Here is a 20,010-nt window from a genome sequence, read left to right on the forward strand (position 1 = left end):
CCGGTGTCGCGGGAAATGACTGGACCCGTTCTATACTTGTGGCGGTTATCGCGCATACCGCTCTTCTGACTGGCTCGAAACTGGTGAAATGTCCGCGATGACGGGGTCGCGCTTATACCGGCACGACAACTTTCACACATGCAGGCATTAGACCATGTTCCGGTCATTTAGCGGTACAAAGCGCATGTGGGAAAACGGCTTAAGTGTATGATCCGGAGGTTTGGAGGCGTAGAGCAGGGTCATGTCTATGTGTATGATCCAGAGGTTTGGAGGCATAGAGCAGGGTCATGTCTATGTGTATGATCCAGAGGTTTGGAGGTATAGAGCAGGGTCATGTCTATGTGTATGATCCGGAGGTTTGGAGGCATAGAGCTGGGTCATGTCTATGTGTATGATCCGGAGGTTTGGAGGCATAGAGCTGGGTCATGTCTATGTGTATGATCCGGAGGTTTGGAGGCATAGAGCAGGGTCCTGTCTATGTGTATGATCTGGAGGTTTGGAGGCATAGAGCAGGGTCCTGTCTATGTGTATGATCTGGAGGTTTGGAGGCATAGAGCAGGGTCATGTCTATGTGTATGATCTGGAGGTTTGGAGGTATAGAGCAGGGTCCTGTCTATGTGTATGATCCGGAGGTTTGGAGGCATAGAGCAGGGTCCTGTCTATGTGTATGATCCGGAGGTTTGGAGGCGTAGAGCAGCATCCTGTCTATGTGTATGATCTGGAGGTTTGGAGGCATAGAGCAGGGTCATGTCTATGTGTATGATCCAGAGGTTTGGAGGCGTAGAACAGGGTCCTGTCTATGTGTATGATCCAGAGGTTTGGAGGCGTAGAACAGGGTCCTGTCTATGTATATGATCCGGAGGTTTGGAGGCATAGAGCAGGGTCATGTCTATGTGTATGATCCAGAGGTTTGGAGGCATAGAGCAGGGTCCTATCTATGTGTATGATCCAGAGGTTTGGAGGCGTAGAACAGGGTCCTGTCTATGTGTATGATCCGGAGGTTTGGAGGCGTAGAGCCGGGTCCTGTCTATGTGTATGATCCGGAGGTTTTGAGGTATAGAGCAGGGTCCTGTCTATGTGTATGATCCGGAGGTTTGGAGGCATAGAGCAGGGTCCTGTCTATGTGTATGATCCGGAGGTTTGGAGGTATAGAGCAGGGTCCTGTCTATGTGTATGATCCGGAGGTTTGGAGGTATAGAGCAGGGTCCTGTCTATGTGTATGATCCGGAGGTTTGGAGGTATAGAGCCGGGTCCTGTCTATGTGTATGATCCGGAGGTTTGGAGGCATAGAGCTGCAGGGTCCTGTCTATGTGTATGATCTGGAGGTTTGGAGGCGTAGAGCAGGGTCCTGTCTATGTGTATGATCCGGAGGTTTTGAGGCGTGGAGCAGGGTCCTGTCTATGTGTATGATCCGGAGGTTTGGAGGTATAGAGCAGGGTCCTGTCTATGTGTATGATCCGGAGGTTTGGAGGTATAGAGCAGGGTCCTGTCTATGTGTATGATCCGGAGGTTTGGAGGCATAGAGCTGCAGGGTCCTGTCTATGTGTATGATCTGGAGGTTTGGAGGCGTAGAGCAGGGTCCTGTCTATGTGTATGATCCGGAGGTTTGGAGGTATAGAGCAGGGTCCTGTCTATGTGTATGATCCGGAGGTTTGGAGGTATAGAGCAGGGTCCTGTCTATGTGTATGATCCGGAGGTTTGGAGGCATAGAGCTGCAGGGTCCTGTCTATGTGTATGATCCGGAGGTTTGGAGGCGTAGAGCTGCAGGGTCCTGTCTATGTGTATGATCCGGAGGTTTGGAGGTATAGAGCAGGGTCCTGTCTATGTGTATGATCCGGAGGTTTGGAGGCGTAGAGCTGCAGGGTCCTGTATGTGTATGATCTGGAGGTTTGGAGGCGTAGAGCTGCAGGGTCCTGTCTATGTGTATGATCCGGAGGTTTGGAGGCGTAGAGCTGCAGGGTCCTGTCTATGTGTATGATCCGGAGGTTTGGAGGCATAGAGCAGGCTCCTGTCTATGTGTATGATCCGGAGGTTTGGAGGCGTAGAGCAGGGTCCTGTCTATGTGTATGATCCGGAGGTTTGGAGGCATAGAGCAGCACCCTGTCTACGTGTATGATCCGGAGGTTTGGAGGCGTAGAGAGCATTGTGTTGCACCGGAGAAGCTGTGTTATATAATGACGGGCTGTGTGCGTGGAGGTCCTCACAAACATGGCCTCCCTCAAAGCGCCTGTATAAAGCACTGTGCCCCCTCAGTCACTGCCATGAATCACACTGCCTCTTCTCTTCAAACGAGTCACCACTGAGACGGGAAATACAGCCGTACATATACCCCCGTCTCTTAATTAAACTTCCCACTTTCTCCCTCCAGGCCAGTGATACACAATCCCCTCCCTCCCTCCCTCTCGCCCTCCCTCCCTCTCTCTCTCCCTCCCTCCCTCCCTCCTCCCTCCCTCCCTCTCTCCCCCCTCCCTCCCTCCTCCCTCCCTCCCCCACTCTCTTGATCACACTCTTTTCCTCGCCCTCTCTTTCTTGCTCACGTACATGCAATACCCAGCTGTCCCTCTCAGACCCTGCTGCCACCCTCTCGGTCTCTCTCTCTCTCTCTCTCTCTCTCTCTCTGCGTCTCTCTGTCTCTCTCTCGCTGTCTCTCTCTCTCTCTCTCTCGCTCTGCGTCTCTCTGTGTCTCTCTCTCTCTCTCTGCTTCTCTCTGTCTCTCTCTCTCTCTCTCTGCTTCTCTCTGTGTCTCTCTCTCTCTGCTTCTCTTTGTCTCTCGCTCTCTCTGTCTCTCTCTGCTTCTCTCTGTCTCTCTCTCTCTCTCTCTGTCTCTCTCTCTCTCTCTCTGTCTCTCTCTGCTTCTCTCTCTCTCTCTGTGTCTCTCTCTCTCTCTCTGCTTCTCTCTGTCTCTCCCTCTCTTTCTGCACAGCTCCCTGCTGTCTTGTAAGTGCTGTGTTAGATTCTCTCTTAGGTTCTTCTCTCCCCCAGAGACATGTTTTCTATTTGTCACAATGAAGCTCACAAGTAATTACTGTGCACCATGTGTGTGTGTGTGACGTGTGTGCATGTGTGTGTGTGTGTGTGTGTATGTGCGTGCATGCGTGCGTGTGTGTGTGTACGTGCGCGTGTGTGTGTGTGTGCGTGCGTGCGTGTGTCTCCGTGTATTACAGTATTAATCTTTAGAAATCTTTTTTGTTTTTTGTATCTTCATGCCATTATTCCTTGACTGCTTCAAGTCGGTCCCCTGGTGGACCTTCTATGCACAATATTTCAACTACCACCTCCTTCTTCTACCTCTGTCCTTTCTTGTCATCCCCTCATCTCTCCACTTGAGCTGCTTAAGTGTTTTTTTTTTGGGGGGGGGGGGGGGGGGGGGGGGCTTTTTTAATCTCTTGCTCTTTATCAACCTTACTCTCATCTCCCCCACCTCTCCCCTTTTCACACCCCCCATCCTAACTTCCCAAGTGCACTTTATCCTTGTATTGTTTCACATAGGTCTCTCTCTCTCTGTCTGTCTCTCTCTCTCTCTCTCTCTCTCTCTCTCTCCAGTGAGATTAACCGCTTGGACCTGGGTCTGACCGTAGAGGTGTGGAACAAAGGGTTAATCTGGGACACGATGGTGGGCACCGTGTGGATACCCCTCCGCAGCATCCGACAGTCAAATGAGGTCTGCCACTGACCACTCATTGAGAAATAGAGAGGCAAAGTGACCGCCTACTTCCTGCTTCAGCATTGTACCAGAGATTTTTATCCGCCATTTATTTTCCCATAGACATTTCGTAAAATGCTTATAAAAATAGTTTTACTTGGTCAAATCAAACGGTTCAGCTATATTTAGATCGCATAACATTTCACTCGGACCAAAAAAAAAAAAACCTACATTGAAAAAATATTGTCTTTAAATCCACAATTGTTTTATGTTTTGGTCTGAGTGAAATGTTGAAATATATCTGAACCATTTGGTTTGAACAAGTAAAACTATTTTTATAAGCATTTTCTGAAATGTCTATGGGAAAATAAATGGCGGAGGAAAATCTCTGGTACAGTGCTGAAGCAGGAAGTAGGCGGCCGGTCACTTTGCCTCTCTATAGCCAAAACACAATTGTTCCCAGTTATACACAGACAGCACTGAGTGGGCTCATCTATCTGTACAACAGCAAAGGGTTCCCATGTGATTATGGCCTGTGTGTTCTCAGGAGGGCCCGGGGGAGTGGCTGACGCTGGACTCCCAGGTCATCATGACTGATAACGAGATCTGTGGCACCAAAGAGCCCACGCTCCACCTGGTGCTGCTCGACACGCGCTTCGAACTGCCCCTCGGTGAGAGAGCACAAATCCACGGCTCGGAAATGACAAAGGCTTATTCACATCGTAGTCAGGAAATGTCAATAGGCTGAGGAGCAGAGGAGGAGGTGAAGCAATAGACAGACAAGATGAGGAGATGCTACAAATGAATTATGTGTGAATTTGTTTTCTCGCAGCACGCAATGACGTATGAACAAACAGTCATGTGCGTGTGTGTGGGGTAGTTTGTGTCCTATCTTTCTCAGCAGTCAAGCTGTGCTCCTTAGCATTGATTAGCTATCACTATCATACTGTCTGACCTTCCCCCAGTCAATATCGAACACCTGACTCCTCCCCCAGTCTATATCCAATACCTGACTCCTCCCCCTAGTCAATAATGAACACCTGACTCCTCAGTTTATAGGCCAGCTCTATTTATAGGGGATTGGCTCCAGTGATATATGATATATATATATATATATATATATATATATATATATATATATATATATATATATATACACACACACATACATACACACACATACATACATACATACACACATACAGTGTATTTATTGTATTGTACCTTTTTGAGTTTACATAAGCAGCGTGCGGATTCTTTGCCTTTTCTCATGAAGTAAAAAATACTTTTTATGGATTGGTTTACCCCACCTTGATGTCATGTGAAGTGATGGACTTTAGGCAGAACGTGAAGGCAAATGACAAAGTGTCTTGAGAGTGTCTTAAGTGGTGCAGGTGGGCCTGTTTGTCAGCTGAGTTTGTGTGGCTTGTTTGCAGATATCCCAGAGGATGAGGCACGGTACTGGGCCAAAAAACTGGAGCAACTCAACGCCATGAGGGACCAAGATGTAAGCTGCTGTCACGCACTTTCATTTAATGGCTTTAGCATTTCCTCCACTTTTCTGTTGAGACATGACAGCATGATTTATTGGGAGAATAAATGTTACACATCACAAGAAGAAATCCAACTGCTGCACACATAACCAAATCACCTGCTGTTTATAGACGGTTTCAACTCGACAACATAAACATTCTAAATGTCCCCCAGCTCACTTCCTGTTGCAGTATTTGCTAGTACAATAACTGTCAGGAAATAATCTAGGTTCCAAAACGCTTCCCTAGCAACACAATTCCGTGAAAACCGTCTATAAGCATAGAACTCAAGAACTCCCTCTGCCATTGGCATTTATTTACCATCTTTTTCAACAAATGATTTGTATTGATTTGTGCTCTTCCTTTTTTCCGCGCCAGTACCAGGAGGAACAGGAACGCCCCCTTCCTGTACCGGCGACACAGTGCTGTGAGTAACCAATCAGTGTTTGTAGAAAAACACTCGTTAGTTAGCTGCTCCCGAACAAGAGCAATAAGTGTTCAGCTGCTGAGATGTAATTGGATTGCTTTGCCTCAGCGTGTGCATTGTGTGTGTAACCGCACATGGTTTGCTGCGTATCAGAGAGAGAGAGAGAGAGGGGGGGGGGGGGCGGGCTGATAGCTGTACACTGGATCAATAACAGTATCAGATGTCCGGAGGCGAGCTCCTGCAGGATGCTGCTATTGGCCCAGTCTGCCGCGCCTGCTGAGCCAGCAGCTCTCTGGGGGGGCAGGTGGAGAGACTGTGAGACTCAGCAGCATTACTGTACGCTCTGTGGTTTTGTCTCCGTTCACACACAAGCTCCTCCATCTGGGAACTTTGAAACATTCATGGCATGAGTGCATGTTCGACATGGGTTGAAACCAACCAGTGCTGCAATTAATCAATACTCCACCTCCTGTTTCATTGCAGGTAACTGGAGTCTGTGGGGAGAGCAACAAAGTAAGTGTGATTTGTCAAACATACATACATATATTCATACAAATGTGTGGCATATTAATTAATTAACTCATTAGTTAATTAATTAACTAATGGTTTTACGAACACACTGTTTCTGCTTGGTACTGTCCCATGGATAGAAGTGATCAGAGCAATTTAGAGAGAGAGTGGCGTCAGCGGAGGACCAAAATGCGTGACTCATTAGTCAATGACAAACAGCCAGGAAGGGGTCTCGCGCTACTTTTGAATGCTAAAATAAAGCTGATAATGTACAATTTGATTCTTAAAAAAACAAACTTTCAAAGTACAACACAGACTGTCCATTTTGCTGCAACTCGACAGTGCTGCTTAATCCAGGACCTTACTTCCTGGAACTCTTGAGAGTAAAAAACCGGTCCATTGGAGTGAATGGAGATGTCGTGACTCTTCTATATACACGACTCTGGGTATGCGGAGGTGAGGTGGGGATGGCGTGCAGGCTAGTTGGCTGGGAGAGTGGATGTTGAGAGAGTCGAGTATGGATGGTTGATGGGGTTGAGGAAAGGACAGGGCAGTCAAAGAAATCTACACAGATTGCAATGTATGGTAAATTGGAAGAACAAAAAAAAAAGAAACATTTCAGAAATGGAAGGTGTGTTTGCAGAAACTTTAGTCAATAAACATAAAGCTGGAAAAAAAACGTGTAGTATATACAAATACATATATGCATATACACAAAATGGACCCCCCCCCCTCCTCTCTCTCTCCCTCTGTGTGATTAGCTGATGCTCTTATATAAGCATCTATCAGACTCGCCCACACCACTGCAGAGATGTAATCCTTCTCATCTGTTAATTTAGAGTTAAAAACAGAGCAGGAGAGAGAGAGAGAGAGAGAGAGAGAGAGAGAGAGAGCGAGGTGGGGGGTCATGTGGGGTCATGGTTGAAAGTTCGCTGCCTTTAATTCGGTGTTTCCAGCGCAGACAGATGAAGGCGTAAGGCAGCGGTGCCGCAGCAGCCTTTGTCAGGGCGCGAGAGACGGTGACGGCTGATGATGATGAAAGATTCATACACGCTGCTTTGGCTTCGTGTCTGATTCTGCTGCCCTGTTCAACTTCTCTCATCACTTCCCACAGGGACGTTAAGCTCTGATCTATGGCCGCCCATAGAAGATATAAAGCATCTCCTTAGCATGTAGGAATAGATGATATATAACAGTGATGGTGGGATGTCCATGAGGAGAGAGGGAAGCAGTTTGATGATGTATGGCTCCATGGTTGCACTCTGCATGACCTGACCGTTGTGTCTGATAACAGTTCAACAGCAGCTCGTTGGCAGCTCGTCTATATCTGTGATTAGCGTTAGTACTAAACGAGTGGCCTAGTAGTGCAGATCAATGCCTCTGATCACTGTCCATCAGGATGATCGTTTCATGAAGCTCTTCTCGCTTCTGGTTGATGTTTTGGTGATTTTATAGAGATATGCAACTTTCTTAAAGGGACAGCTCACCCTAAAATCCAAAATACATATTTTTCCTCTCACCTGTAGTGCTATTTATCCATCTATATCGTTTTGGGATAGTTGCCTGAGTTTTGGAGATATCGGCCGCAGAGATGTCTGCCTTCTCTTGAATACAATGGAACTGGATGGCACTTGGCTTGTAATAATAATAATAATAATAATAGCTTGGATTTATATAGCACCTTTCAAGGAACCCAAGGCCGCTTCACAGAGCACAAAAGATGACGGACACACATAGATGACAACAAAGAACAGAAAGAGACTAGCTGCCGAAGTGTAGTTGTAGTGCTCGAAGCACCAAAAAAATACATTTGAAAAACTCAACAGCAATGTCTCTTTCCAGAAATCATGACCCGGTTACTCAAGATAATGCACAGACTTAATTGTGAGCAGTTTCATGTAGGAACTATTTTCTTTTGCAGTTTCGTGTAGGAACTAGCTAGCAGCTAGCGGGTGTAGTTCGGTCAAAAGAAAATAGTTCCTCCATGAAACTGCTCATAACGAGGTCTGTGTATTATCTTGAGTAACTGGGTCATGATTTCTGGAAAGAGACATTTCTGTTGAGTTTATCAAATGTATTTCTTTGGCACTTTGAGTATCACAAGCCGAGTGCCATCCAGTTCCATTGTATTGGAGAGAAGGCAGAAACTCTGCGGCCGATATCTCCAAAACTCAGGCAATTAACACAAAACAATATAGAAGGATAAATAGCACTGCAGGTGAGAGAGGGAATATATGTATTTTGGATTTTAGGGTGAGCTGTCCCTTTAAGAAAAACTGTTCAAGTTCAATTGTCTTTATTGTCATTGAGTGCGTTTACATGCACTACACACTAATAAAGCAATCATGATGGGATTTCTGGAGTTACTTGATTATTCAAGTGGTCATGTAAACAGCATAAACCCCATTATGCTTTTATCAGATTAAAGGCCATTATTGGATTATGACAAATTCAATATCATCAGTTTTATTCACTGCATGGCCCAAGCCTCATTGTCCACTCACAGACTTTGAGGTGAGTTCCCGCTACTTACTAAAGTGCATGTACGTGCACGTGTCAATCAGATTATTGCCAGTTACCGGATTATTCCCAGTTATCGGATTATTGTGTCAAATGACGAAACAGCGAAGCATCTCCCTGAGTCACGTAGTGCAAAATACCATAAGAGGTAGAATAGAGTGTTAAGAATAAATAAGAAAATAATAATAATAAGAAGAAGAAGAAGATAAGTAGTCAACACAGTCAAATAGAATGCCATTACACACAGTTATGTGTTATGTGATGAGTCTCTGATAATGCTGTGAGATCGGCGCAGGTAGCAGAGCCCTGATGATTTTCCCAGCGGCCTTAATTACTCTCTGCAGTGCTCGCTGTTCTGCCTTCATGCAAACTCCTGTGCTTCACTCAAGATGAGATGGACAGAACTGACAAAATGACTGACTGATTCATAATTTATCTTGCCTTCTGTGTGTGTGTGTGTGTGTGTGTGTGTGTGTGTGTGTGTGTGTGCGTGCGCGTGTGCGTGTGTGTGTGCGTGCACGTGTGTGTGTTTAGATGAGGACCCGGACAGTGCTGTGGACGACAGGGACAGTGACTATCGCAGTGAAACCAGTAACAGCATCCCTCCGCCCTTCTACACCACGTCCCAGCCCAACGCCTCTGTCCACCAGTATCCTCAGCACCGCAGCTCCAGGAGCTCCTCGTACCCCCGCACGGCCAACAACAGCCACGACCCCGACTACCACCACCAGAGGGCGGGCAGGTGTGTGTTTAGCCTCAGCGTAGCTTGTCTGATTCATGTTGAACGTAAGACATAACATGATGTGGAGCATTAAGGACATTTGATGACATTGGTCTTCAATTTGAAAAGGAGCTAGTATGAGCATCAAAGAGGAGACTACTGGACATGGATCATCTTAAAAAGTCTTCATTTCGTGCACAAATCACTGGCGTTTCGAAACACAGTGTCCTCTTCAGAGTAATACAGCATTGGATTGACAGTCTATTTAAACCCTTAAAAAAGACTGTCATTCCAATGCTGTATATGACTCTGAGAAGACACTGTGTTGTCAAAATGTCAGGGGCGGATCACATTGCAGTCATCTGCCTTTTTCTCCTCACAAAAAAGTGCTCCGGGCTGCATTTTCCCGCATCAAAAAAAAAGGCCATGTCTCAACGCAGCCTACTTCATTTAAATGATAATTTTACAGACGTTACAAGTAGCACTGTTGTCATCTTTCTTCGTGAAATGACCGTTTCTTCCTCCCCGCCATGGCTCCTGGGTTAAGTGTTTAATGTTACGGATATTCATTCAAGAACACTCAAGTCATAGAATTAACCATTTATTGTATTATGAATACAATGCATACAATTATGTTTGGCATTGAAGACTCCACTCTTATAATTAATTTAATATTTAATTTAATATTTAATTAATTTAATTCTCCCTGAACTCGGCTCAGCAGCATGCTACGCCGAGCAGGGAGAGCAAGCAGAATCCCCCATGGGAATAAAATATTCCAGATACATTTAAACCATAGAAGTAAAAGAGGGAGCCTAAAAGCAAGACATGGAAACATGTTCATTTTTTGAGCCATGCAGACTCCAGAGCTACAATACATGATAGCATTGATCTAAAAGGTGGAGGCTGGGGTGGAGGGGGCAAAGTGTTTGCCAGCAGCCGCAACGATCAGCAAGGTGGGGAACAGATCAGTGAGTGAGAGGCTGCCATATTTAAACGGACCGCCTTGTTGTGAGAATGACTGATTGGAGAATTGGTTAAACGGTGAACCAAACAGAGGCTGTCAGCTGGTACAGCTGGGGCGTAGCCTATGACATCATGTCTTGAATGAACTAACGCAGGCTTCATTTCATAGTATTCTGTATACATCATCACATGGCCATCTTGGTAGGACAATAACAGGTGATTGTAATCAATTAACAGGTGATTACAATCAAATCACAGAATCGCCAATGAGCTGTGTGTATTGGAAAGCGCCATATTGGCAGGAAATCAATGTGACATCATGGGAATAGTATGAATAGAGAGGCAAAGTGGAACGTCACTTCCTGCTTCAGCACTGTACCAGAGATTTTCATCCGCCATTTATTTTCCCACAGACATTTCGTAAAATGCTTATAAAATAGTTGTACTTCGTCGAACCAAACGGTTCAGCTAACGCTATAATCGGGAGAGACCATAGAACATTTCACTCGGACGTTTTGGGCCCAGTGAAATGTTATGCGATCTCTCCTGTTTCTAAATATATAAGTACAATTTGGTTTGAACAAGTAAAACTATTTTTATACGCATTTTACGAAATGTGTATGGGAAAATAAATGGCGGAAAAAAATCTCTGGTACAGTGCTGAAGCAGGAAGTAGGCGGTCACTTTGCCTCTCTATTGTGGTTCGGTTTGGCTCAGTAGTTACTGACTGAAAATACTCAATGAAATCCTGCCATTCTGTGTTTGTGTTTGTGTGTGTGTTTGTGTGTTTGTGTGTGTGTGTGTGTGTGTGTGTGTGTGTGTGTGTGTGTTTGTGTGTGTGTGTGTGAAAGCGAGAGTCTTTTCTCCTTCAGAGTTGTTTACCGTTTCTGTTGACATGTTTCTCACAGCCTGAAAACAAAACGATGCCTCTTGCTTTATGAATAATTCAGCGGTCAATCTAAGGGTCAATACTGCACACAAGATGAGCTGCTCTTGTGAGTGTATTGGACAGGGCAGCCTCCCCAAGCCACTCTCTCCACCATTCTTCTTCTTCCCCATCTCCTCCTCCCCTCCCTCGCTCTATTCACTCCCACCCAGTGTTGGCCAAGTTACTTTCAAAATGTAATATACTACAATATTACTAGTTAGTTACTTTCATTTGAAAGTAATACATTACTTTACAATATTACTGTCTGTGTAGAGTAATTCGTTACTTATTACACTACTTTTGCATTACTTTCACTGTAATAACAGCAGTAGCAGAATGACATCGCCGCCCCGGAACCATCCCGAAAAATAATTTCAACCGCCTTGAAGCCAGTGTAAACTATCCAAAATTCTATTTTCCTTTGTTATTGCCATCTATAGTGGTTATTTGCATAAAAAGACACAATTTGATTAGGAAATGATTTAAATATGTGCTATGATTAAAAAAAAAATACTCAATTTGTAACTTGAGTTACTTGATAAAGTAACTGGCATAATATTACTGAAATCCTATAAGTAATAAGTTATATTACTCAGTTACTGCTAAAAGTAATATATTACATGTAATATGTTACTTTTGTAATGAGTTACCCCCAACACTGCAATCCCACCCTGGCTTCTCTCCTTCTTTTTGTGTGTCTCTCTGTCTCCCCTCCTGTCTTCACTATCTGCTGCTCCCCTCTCACCCCTCCTCCTCCACCTCCCTTCCTTCTCTCCCTCTATGCTGTTTTTAATAGCCCCATTCATCACAGTGTATAAATACTTTCCCCCATGTTTGTTGCCTTTGTTGATGCTCGTTCTTTTTTCATTTGTCAGCTTTCTGGACGCCTCTCACCTTTCTGTTCTGCTCTATTTCTCTCTGCCCGCCTGTCTGCTACTCTTGTATCCCCATATCGCCTCTCATCGATTAGCCATCAGCATAATGCGCGGCCACCCCGAGACATGTAGAGAAGGTTTTTGGGATGGCTGTCCGGTAGAATACAAAATGTGCAGACCATCCTCTCACAAAGTGCTCTCTAAGCAGCATGTGTGACATTAGGACGCTTATACATATATGCATGTGTCTATCTAGATTCTAGTACATTAGTGCCTACACAACAGTATAAGCATTAGAGTGAATAATGTGATGTCTGTCTCCATTCCTAAACCCTGTCTCTCTCTGTTTAATACTCCCATTTTGGGCATAGAGACACTGCGGGGTGCGTCATCATTCAGAAACGCCCAAAACGGGGGGGGGTGGAAACAAACCCCCCCCTCCCAATCCTGGCGTTCTCCTATGTTGCGTGCATAGTCGCGTGTTGCACACAAAGATCATATATACGGAAGATGAACACTCCAACTTACTTCCTTGACAGCTAGATCCACATTTTTCTTCTCGCCAATTCTCAATGGCTTCCTTGTTTTGCTCGGGAGTACAAAAAAACTTTAATTGCCGATTTTTTACATTTGCTGTCTGCGCAGCCCACCACACAACAGCTTTTAGCTATGTTTAATTCAAGGAAAATGATGCTGGTGTATGGAAGTGAATGGAGAGCTTTCCCCCGTGATGGGCGTGGCCTATTTCATGCAGTGTCTCTAGGTCTCGCATCTTACTCTCTCCTCTCCTCTCCTCTCCTCTCCTCTCCTCTCCTCTCCTCCTCCTCCTCCTCCTCCTCCTCCTCCTCCTCTTCCTCCTCTCCCCCCAGTCCCACGGGCAGCTATGCGTCGTCTGCAGAGTTGAGTCGGTGCAGCAGTCAGCTGAGCGAGGAGGACTACGGCGTAGGTGAGTACGGAGAGAGGGACCCTTACGACGAGAATGACTCGTACCACTCCTGCCACTCCTCGGTCAGCTACAGCAAAGGCTCCCCGGACTGGGACCCGGACGAGGGGACGCAGGGGGCGTACAGTGACGAGGGGGGCTACAGCAAGGACGGAGGAGAGGAGGGGGCTCTGTACGAGGAGGATGACGGAGGGCTGTATGAGGGGGAGGAGGAGGCCCTCTATGAGGACGAGGAGGTGATTTATGATGACGAGGATATGTACAATTTGGAGGGAACCCTCAGTGAGGACATGGAGCCTCCGTACACTCCCACCCCGACGTCGACGGCTCCCCCGACTCTTGATGCGCCCAGCTCCAGACCTCCTCTAGAGAAACAGCCCTCTCTACACCAACAGCAGCCCCCTACCCAACCCCCTAACCAAGCCCCCAACCAGGCTCATCCTCCTGGCATGGCCCCGGCAGCACAGCCCCCTGCTGGTCAACCAACCGCACAAACACCGAAACCGCCCCAGCCCCAGCCAGCGCCGTCCGCCACCTCCTTCTTCTCGATGGCTAAACCTCTATCAGCTGCGGTGACGGGCTTTGCCTCCTCTTTCCTGTCTTCTGTTCCCACTGCCCAACCTGCCCAGCCTCACCCCCCGGCCCCATCTCAACAAGCTCAGTCTGCCCCCTCCACAGCTGTGCCTCCATCCCACCCAGCCGCCATGGCTCCGCCAGGCTCCCAGCCCACCTCCACCATGGGCCCACCACCCTCTCAAGCCACCCCTGCCTCAGTACCACCTCAGGCCCAGACCAACGGACCTGCCACCATGCAGTCGTCAGCTGCCCAGGACGACCAGGCTCTCCAGCTGGAGGAAGATTTTCGGCTAGAAGAGGAGCAGATGTTGGCGAGGGAGGCTAGGACACCTCCTGCCCATCCAGAGGAGGACTTTCCCCTGGAAGAGGAGGAGCGCATGGATGAGAGCCGACCGCTGACGCCTGTAGAGGAAACAGAGATGCCACCTGAGAGGTAGGAATAAATGAATGGAAGGTTGAAAGGGAAGGAAATTAATGAACTAAATCAACAGTAAAATAAATAATAATAATAATAATAATAATAATAATAATAATAATAATAATAATAATAATAATAATAATAATAATAATAATAATAATAATAATAATAATAATAATGAAAAAGACACAAAGAATATGTTTCCATGTTGCTCTATCCCATGCATCATGACTTGCCCCTAATGCACTTAAGGCATTTTGAGATGCCATAAGTGGCATCAAATATATGTATTTATTTTATTTTCATTCTCTCCTTGTAGACCTGCAGTAATAGAGGAGCCCAAAGAGCCAGTGGATCCAGCAGTCAGAGCCAAGGAGAACTGGCTACGGCTCTACAACAAGGTCCTAGCACAGCTGCGGGAGGTAAGAGCATGAGGTGATCCGACTCTGGTCTGAACCTCACCCTCAGTCCAAAGTCCAGTCCAGTCTTCCACAGCAGCCCAGTCCGAGCCCCAGACCGGTAGGCCACATTCAGTGCAAGCCTTAGTACCACAACAGTCATCTAAATACCTGAGCTCCAGAGACTCTAAAAGTGTTTTGCCAAGTCTTTGAAATATGAATGTGGAAAGTGCATTATTTATTATGCAAGAACCGGATATTACAAGTTCTTGAGTTCTATTTTAATAGAGCATTTCGCTATACACCGCAGTGCAGACATGTGTTTCATATTCTATAATTGATACTTTTAGGTTTTCTGAAAAATACTGAGTAATTTACAGATGGCAAACTTTTGATTTTAGTCTGGGGTGAAGCGCTACATGACTGCTGTTACCACATAACTGCTTGATTTAGTTGAACACGTTTAGTTTCGCTTGCATATTTTATTCACATATTATTTTGCTATTCATTTCATTTGAATCCAGTTGTGCACAGGATTACTCACTTGCTTAAATGTTTATGTTGATGTATGTCATGTTACGTTTTCTACACTTGGCTTCCCTTCCTTTGTCTTTTTTTGTTTGTTTGTGCCGACCCACTTTGTTTTCTCCCCAGTTTCATGTCATTGCCATAGTGACACTCGCATGCACTTTGCTCGCCCATGATTGGAGGATGCTGACAGGTAGGTACAACCTGATAGGTCGCTCAAGAGAAAGAAGGAAGTGTTGGCCAATGATATTAAATGCAGCAGATGTCTGGTTGGACTGCTCGCTGTCTGAAAACAAGCAACTCCGTGCATTCATCTGTCACTAGAATTGGATTGAATTTCTGTTTGATCCGGTGATATCAGTATGATTCTCAGCCACACCGTTTCTGATTTTCTAAACATATTCTTAAAACCTCACATTACAGCATTGTTTGCATACAGTAGTCGGTTGCGTAGTTGCTCAACTGGGGTATGCTTTCCACAGCAGCATCAATACGATTTAAATTGATAGAATAACTGCTGACAATAAAAAGTATTTACGGTAAAAAAATATATAGGATAACTGGTTTCCCTTTAGTTCAGAATTATGTTTGCCTATGAATCACCTGCCTTTGCAGATTTATGGCAGCCCCAGCTTTTAGTCCCGGCAGTATAAAATGTGGGAGGCATCCCAAGTTTGTTTGAGCAATAACTCTAAGTGAGGGTTTTTACTGACCCAGGGATGGGGTTTAACTCTCAGTGAGGGTTTTACTGACTCAGGGATGGGGCTTAACTCTCAGTGAGGGTTTTTACTGACCCAGGGATGGGGCTTAACTCTCAGTGAGGGTTTTTACTGACCCAGGGATGGGGCTTAACTCTCAGTGAGGGGTTTTACTGACCCAGGGATGGGGTTTAACTCTCAGTGAGGGGTTTTACTGACCCAGGGATGGGGTTTAACTCTCAGTGAGGGTTTTTACTGACCCAGGGATGGGGTTTAACTCTCAGTGAGGGTTTTTACTGACCCAGGGATGGGGTTTAACTCTCAGTGAGGGGTTTTACTGACCCAGGGATGAGGTTTAACTCTCAGTGAGGGTTTTTACTGACCCAGGGATGGGGTTTAACTCTCAGTGAGGGGTTTTACTGACCCAGTGATGGGGTTTAACTCTCAGTGAGGGTTTTTACTGACCCAGTGATGGGGTTTAACTCTCAGTGAGGGTTTTTACTGACCCAGGGATGGGGCTTAACTCTCAGTGAGGGTTTTTACTGACTCAGGGATGGGGTTTAACTCTCAGTGAGGGTTTTTACTGACCCAGGGATGGGGTTTAACTCTCAGTGAGGGTTTTACTGACTCAGGGATGGGGTTTAACTCTCAGTGAGGGTTTTTACAGACCCAGGGATGGGGTTTAACTCTCAGTGAGGGTTTTTACTGACTCAGGGATGAGGTTGAACTCTCAGTGAGGGTTTATACTGACCCAGGGATGGGGTTTAACTCTCAGTGAGGGTTTTTACTGACTCAGGGATGAGGTTGAACTCTCAGTGAGGGTTTATACTGACCCAGGGATGGGGTTTAACTCTCAGTGAGGGTTTATACTGACTCAGGGATGAGGTTGAACTCTCAGTGAGGGTTTATACTGACTCAGGGATGAGGTTGAACTCTCAGTGAGGGTTTATACTGACCCAGGGATGGGGTTTAACTCTCAGTGAGGGTTTTTACAGACCCAGGGATGGGGTTTAACTCTCAGTGAGGGTTTTTACTGACCCAGGGATGGGGTTTAACTCTCAGTGAGGGTTTTTACTGACCCAGGGATGGGGTTTAACTCTCAGTGAGGGTTTTTACTGACCCAGGGATGGGGTTTAACTCTCAGTGAGGGTTTTTACTGACCCAGGGATGGGGTTTAACTCTCAGTGAGGGGTTTTTACTGACCCAGGGATGGGGTTTAACTCTCAGTGAGGGTTTTTACTGACCCAGGGATGGGGCTTAACTCTCAGTGAGGGGTTTTACTGACCCAGGTCACTATAGACCAGTGAAGCACTAACACATAGATGGGATGAGGTTTTAGATGTAGGAGAGCCTGATAAAGAAATTTTATAAACAAGTAACGTTGAGACCAATGGCTGTCTCTCCTCTCTCTGTATATAAAGACTAGAGATGGTACAGGCCAAACATAAGATGGTTTGTTACATACTTAGTTACTTAGTTACTTAGTTGCCTTTTGTCTCACTTCTTCTCTCCTTCCCTTCTTTTCTCTCTCAGGCTCGAGGAGAGACTTCCAGCTCACTATGGTTTGGTAAAGGGGGGTGAGTTTATGCACTTTCTCTTACATAATACAGTTATAATCACATACAATACACTATATTAGTCAAGCCACGCTCAGCAAATAATGCTAGGTAGAGATACATGGTTCAGTCTTCTAATAATAATAAATGATAATAATAAAAATAACAAATAAACGTAGAGCACGCACATCCACTCAGGTTGCAGGTGCAGGACAGACAGATCAGCAAAAGGCGAAAAGGTTAGAGTCCACACACTGCGTAGACTAGAGACTTACGTTGCCTTCATCAACCTTCATCAGAATGAAGGTCGCATCACCGAAACGTTATTCATACCTTAAATCTACTGGGGGTAAGTCTCTACACAGTGTGCGGACTCTTTTTCGTCAGTCTTCTAATATGTCTTGAATTATCTCAAGAATACATGCCTCCAGAACTTGTACAAAATTAAATTGTTCTTAAATCTTTGTGGAAACCTGTAATTGCTGCTGTAGACTGAACATGCCCTTGTTTAGTGCAGGAATCCTCCATGTTATGTTATTGTGATCCACGGCCTCATTCAGCTCATGGCATTTGGCCAGTGAGCGCCGTGCCCTGAGCTTACTGGCAGCTCATTTGTAGATGTGGCAGAGCTCAAAGTGGAACTGAGGCTGCATACTGGAAAAACTGCTTCGGTAGCAAGATCTAAACCTGGCAGTTATACTCAGGTGTGCTACCTGCTGTTTTCAGGCATGAGAATGTGTGGAGAAAATTAATTAATGAGGGAGTCACATAGGCCCAATACTAAGAAAACATTACCTTAAGCTAAAGAATGACAATGATAGGATCACTTAACCAATGGAAAATATTGACTAATACTTTAATTGATTAAATATACAATGGCTGTTACTTTTCTTATTTAGATTAGCATCAGTACTCTGCAGTATTGACAGCATGCCTGACCTTCGCAAGAGGAAAACCATCGCTATAGATGTCAGAGATCTGGTGAGACACACGCACACACACACACACACACACACACACACACACACACACACACACACACACACACACACGCACACACACACACACACACACGCACACACACATGCGCGCCTCTTGTGGTGTGCCCTGGAATCGCCGTTGACATTACTTGTTTCTCTGCAACTAAAGTCTCTGGGGACTCATCTCTGTCCCTGATAGGGATTTTTTCCCCGTCCTACAAAACTTGGAAACAGTCCTATTTGTATTATAATTAAGCATATCTTCTGACAGGAGGCCAAAAAGATAAAATGAATGTGCCTATGTTGGTATACCTGTGGCTGTGTTACTTCCTGTCACCTCTCCCCCAGCTGATTCATGTGGCCGATTTGCCCACAAATTACAGTGCTTGCATACCAGCAGCGTTGGGGAGTGTAATCGATTACACTGCTTTTTTCTAGAGGTCAAGGCATACCATGCCTCTCTCTCTCTCTCTCTCTCTCTCTCTCTCTCACACACACACACACACACACACACAGAAGGCAAGAGAAATTATGAATGGGTCAGTCATTTTGGCAGTTGTGTTCTCCACCTCTCGCTGCCTGCGCTGATCTCACAGCATTATCAGAGACTCATCATCACATCCAGCTCGTCACCTGTTTGACCTCCTGCCCTCAGGAAGAAGAGAGCTCTATCCAGTGAGGAGGACTACCACAATGCTGAACAGAGCAGCCAGGCTGCTAAATCAAACTCACCAGCATCCCCCTTCTTTTCTTATTTATTCTCACAACACTCTATTCTACCTCTTGTGCTATTTTGCACTACGTGACTCAGGGAGCTGCTTCGCTGTTTCGTTGTTTTTAACAATGACAATAAAGGCAACTTGATCTTGAACTTGAAGAATATAAAATAACAAAAACAATCAAGTGGAAGAGAGAAGAGCTTCATGAAACGACTTGTCATCATGTGTCACATGACATCACACATGTGATCAGAGGCATTGATCTGCACTGAGCCACTCTTTTAGTACTACTGTAATCACAGATATAGATGAGCTACCAATGAGCCATGTGTGTCTCACCCACACACACACACACACACACACACACGCACACACACGTGCGCACGCACACACACACACCTTTTTCTGCTCATTCTCTGGAATTCCAAAACTATGCTAACATCCCTTTCCTTTCTCTTCTGTTCTCATCACTGCCTGGCCACATCAGGCTATGGTAAGTAGTACTTGTTTATCCCTCATAGGAATCGAATGCAAAATTGAACTCTTAAAACTTAACTCCACATTCAAACATAACCATGTCAACCTTGTCTTCTTGTTCCCAGTCTCTGGTCACCCAGTCTCGTAAGGCGGGAATCACGTCTGCCATGGCGTCCACCACTCTCGGCAACGAGGAGCTGGTGGGTTCCCTCACCTCGATAATAATAATAATAATAATCTTCTTCTTCTTCTTCTTCTTTTACGGTTCAGGTCAGATTCTGCAAACAACCCAGCTGTATTGTTATCAAACTTACATTTTCTCTGTTACGCTTCGTGTCCTTTGCAGAAGTGCCATGTGTATAAAAAGACCCTGCAGGCTCTGATCTACCCCATCTCCTCCACCACACCGCACAACTTTGAGGTGTGGACGGCCACCACCCCGACCTACTGCTACGAGTGTGAGGGCCTGCTGTGGGGCATCGCCCGGCAGGGCATGCGCTGCTCCGAGTGCGGGGTCAAATGCCACGACAAGTGCCAGGACCTGCTGAACGCCGACTGTCTGCAGAGTAAGGACCACTGATGCTTTGGTAGCTAG

The 20,010-nt window shown here is 45.7% G+C and overlaps 1 protein-coding gene across 1 annotated transcript in view; it reads left to right on the forward strand.

Moving 5' to 3' along the window:
* LOC310797372 (protein unc-13 homolog A-like) overlaps window positions 1–20,010 on the forward strand; it is a gene marked incomplete at both ends in the record, with an annotated part of 50,613 nt that overhangs the window by 15,150 nt on the left and 15,453 nt on the right. The window contains 12 exon segments of the mRNA XM_083659743.1: window positions 3,544–3,661; window positions 4,191–4,314; window positions 5,080–5,150; window positions 5,554–5,602; window positions 6,086–6,115; window positions 9,167–9,374; window positions 12,992–14,074; window positions 14,379–14,481; window positions 17,217–17,260; window positions 18,139–18,220; window positions 19,541–19,615; window positions 19,762–19,981. Of these exon segments, the coding sequence (XP_083515869.1) occupies window positions 3,544–3,661; window positions 4,191–4,314; window positions 5,080–5,150; window positions 5,554–5,602; window positions 6,086–6,115; window positions 9,167–9,374; window positions 12,992–14,074; window positions 14,379–14,481; window positions 17,217–17,260; window positions 18,139–18,220; window positions 19,541–19,615; window positions 19,762–19,981 (2,207 nt within the window).

Source organism: Poromitra crassiceps (assembly GCF_964638095.1).
Source record: "Poromitra crassiceps genome assembly, chromosome: 23".
NCBI classification, from domain to species: Eukaryota; Metazoa; Chordata; class Actinopteri; order Beryciformes; family Melamphaidae; genus Poromitra; species Poromitra crassiceps.